General features: G+C 36.0%; 1 protein-coding gene across 1 annotated transcript in view; it reads left to right on the top strand.

Annotated features, from left to right (window-relative positions):
* LOC144449477 (neuronal acetylcholine receptor subunit alpha-9-like) overlaps positions 1-1,344 on the top strand; it is a 16,535-nt gene extending 15,191 nt beyond the window's left edge. The window contains exon 6 of the mRNA XM_078140014.1: positions 1-1,344. This exon is cut by the window's left edge and continues 370 nt beyond it. Coding sequence (XP_077996140.1) covers positions 1-148 — 148 coding nt within the window. The 3' untranslated portion in view covers positions 149-1,344.
* Positions 1,345-1,872: the final 528 nt, after the last annotated feature.

Consider the following 1,872-nt stretch of genomic DNA (forward strand, 5'->3'; position numbering starts at 1 on the left):
TGCAGAAATAATGTCCGACTGGCGTAAACTAGCCAAGATCATCGATAGAATATATTTACTTCTGTACTTGATCACCATTATTTCAATGATAATCGGATTTACCCTCACACTGCAAAGAAATGCCAAGCATCATGTGGCGGCGGGCTAGACGCCCCCAACGTTAGATTGTTGTATACCAACACGTCGAAGATTAAATTCACATTGTCTCTTTTCCTGAATAATATCATTGTTTTCTATTTAGTTAAGGGACATGAAAGGTGACGCTATTTTCATCTTAGCTACAATTTCAGAAAGTAAAAAAAAACATTCGCTAATTCAGCTACATGTAACCTCCGTACAATACAGTAAAGCTCCACAAATTATCAACTCGACTTGCTTAGACTGAGGAACTCTGTTTTACAACGTGGGTTGAGGCATCATGGGATAGCAAACACTCTTAGGCGCTTTACAACTCTTGAAATATTGCCCAAACGTTACTAAGGACAACTGTGGATCTCTTATCATTGGTTACAATACCCATGACACTCCACCTTAGTTTACAGCACGTCTCAAGACTTGCCATTTGTTATAACTATTAGATTAGACAAGTCGTTTGCTACAGGATTGGAAAATGGCTTTCCTGGCCATAATGAACATGAGAAATTTTACTTAGATAAAATCAGTTTCACGTTTGTACTCCTTCAGTAGTTTTGTTACATGTTTGTAGGTTTACAGAAAGTTCAGTAACATGAGATAATTTCTGATTGGACGGGGATCTTCGTTTTATATGAATATTATCGGATTAGAAGAACTTGGTATCAGTTCGATGCATGTCAATCAATACGCTTAAATGTATCGAAGTCTACGATTGAACGTTGAACTTGAACTTTTCAAGGTGATTCAATATAACTGACATTCGTGTGATTTCACTTTCAAGCAACAATAGTGATACATATATCATTGATTGACATTTTCACATTTTTGACAATAGTTGTGACAAAGTAAATTTCTTATTGCTTAAAACAAACAAAACCTTGACAATTAAAGGTTCTTCAAAATAAAAATAACTGGTCGAAATTCAAACCATAAATTATGTATATTTATTCCAAATAACTGCTAACAAGTATATCAACTCTATCATCATTACCAGTATACGTACAACCATCACAATGTCTATTCGTGCTAATAACTATACTCAATTTACCGTATGGCAACAATTTGGAAGATTTCGATTTGAATGGAATGACATATTGCACTATTGTGCTTTCTTGCATTGTATGTGAATGGCTAGATAGTGAATGAATTGTAAAAGAAATAGTGAATACTAAATATGCCGTGTTTTAGCTATTGCAACACATATATAATACGTCATACTTCTTGTATCGGTGTCAAGGTCGTACGCTTGCACAGATAGTACTAGTGTACCTATATCTAGTTATGGTCTATTAAAAGTGTTTTAATAACTATAGCCACTTACACTGAGAGTGTCTCTCTTCTCAATGTCTTGTTGTCTCTCAGAATTATGCAAGCTTAGTGTGACCCTTTTTTTCTGTTTCTCATCACCGGCCGACCCAAATATTCAGCTTGACACCAAAATAAATATATTTCCCCTCCCCTAATATATTACAGAACATCGCCCTCTTTGGCAAGAATAAGCAAATGTCTTTACTGTCGATGTCATCTACAGTCATGGCGATGGCGATGACACTTGTTCACGAACAGAGCATATTTCCATGACGGAAGTTATTCAAAGTGAGGCGGAGAATATGGCAATTGTGTAGATAAGCTGGGAAAGGGCTTGTTACCAGGAATCCAGAAAGTTACCAGAATTTTTTTTAATCAACCGACCGAACCATAGTTGCGGGCATGGACAAGTAATGAGAAACATTTTTT

Source organism: Glandiceps talaboti, chromosome 18 (genome assembly GCF_964340395.1).
Source record: "Glandiceps talaboti chromosome 18, keGlaTala1.1, whole genome shotgun sequence".
NCBI lineage: Eukaryota > Metazoa > Hemichordata > Enteropneusta > Spengelidae > Glandiceps > Glandiceps talaboti.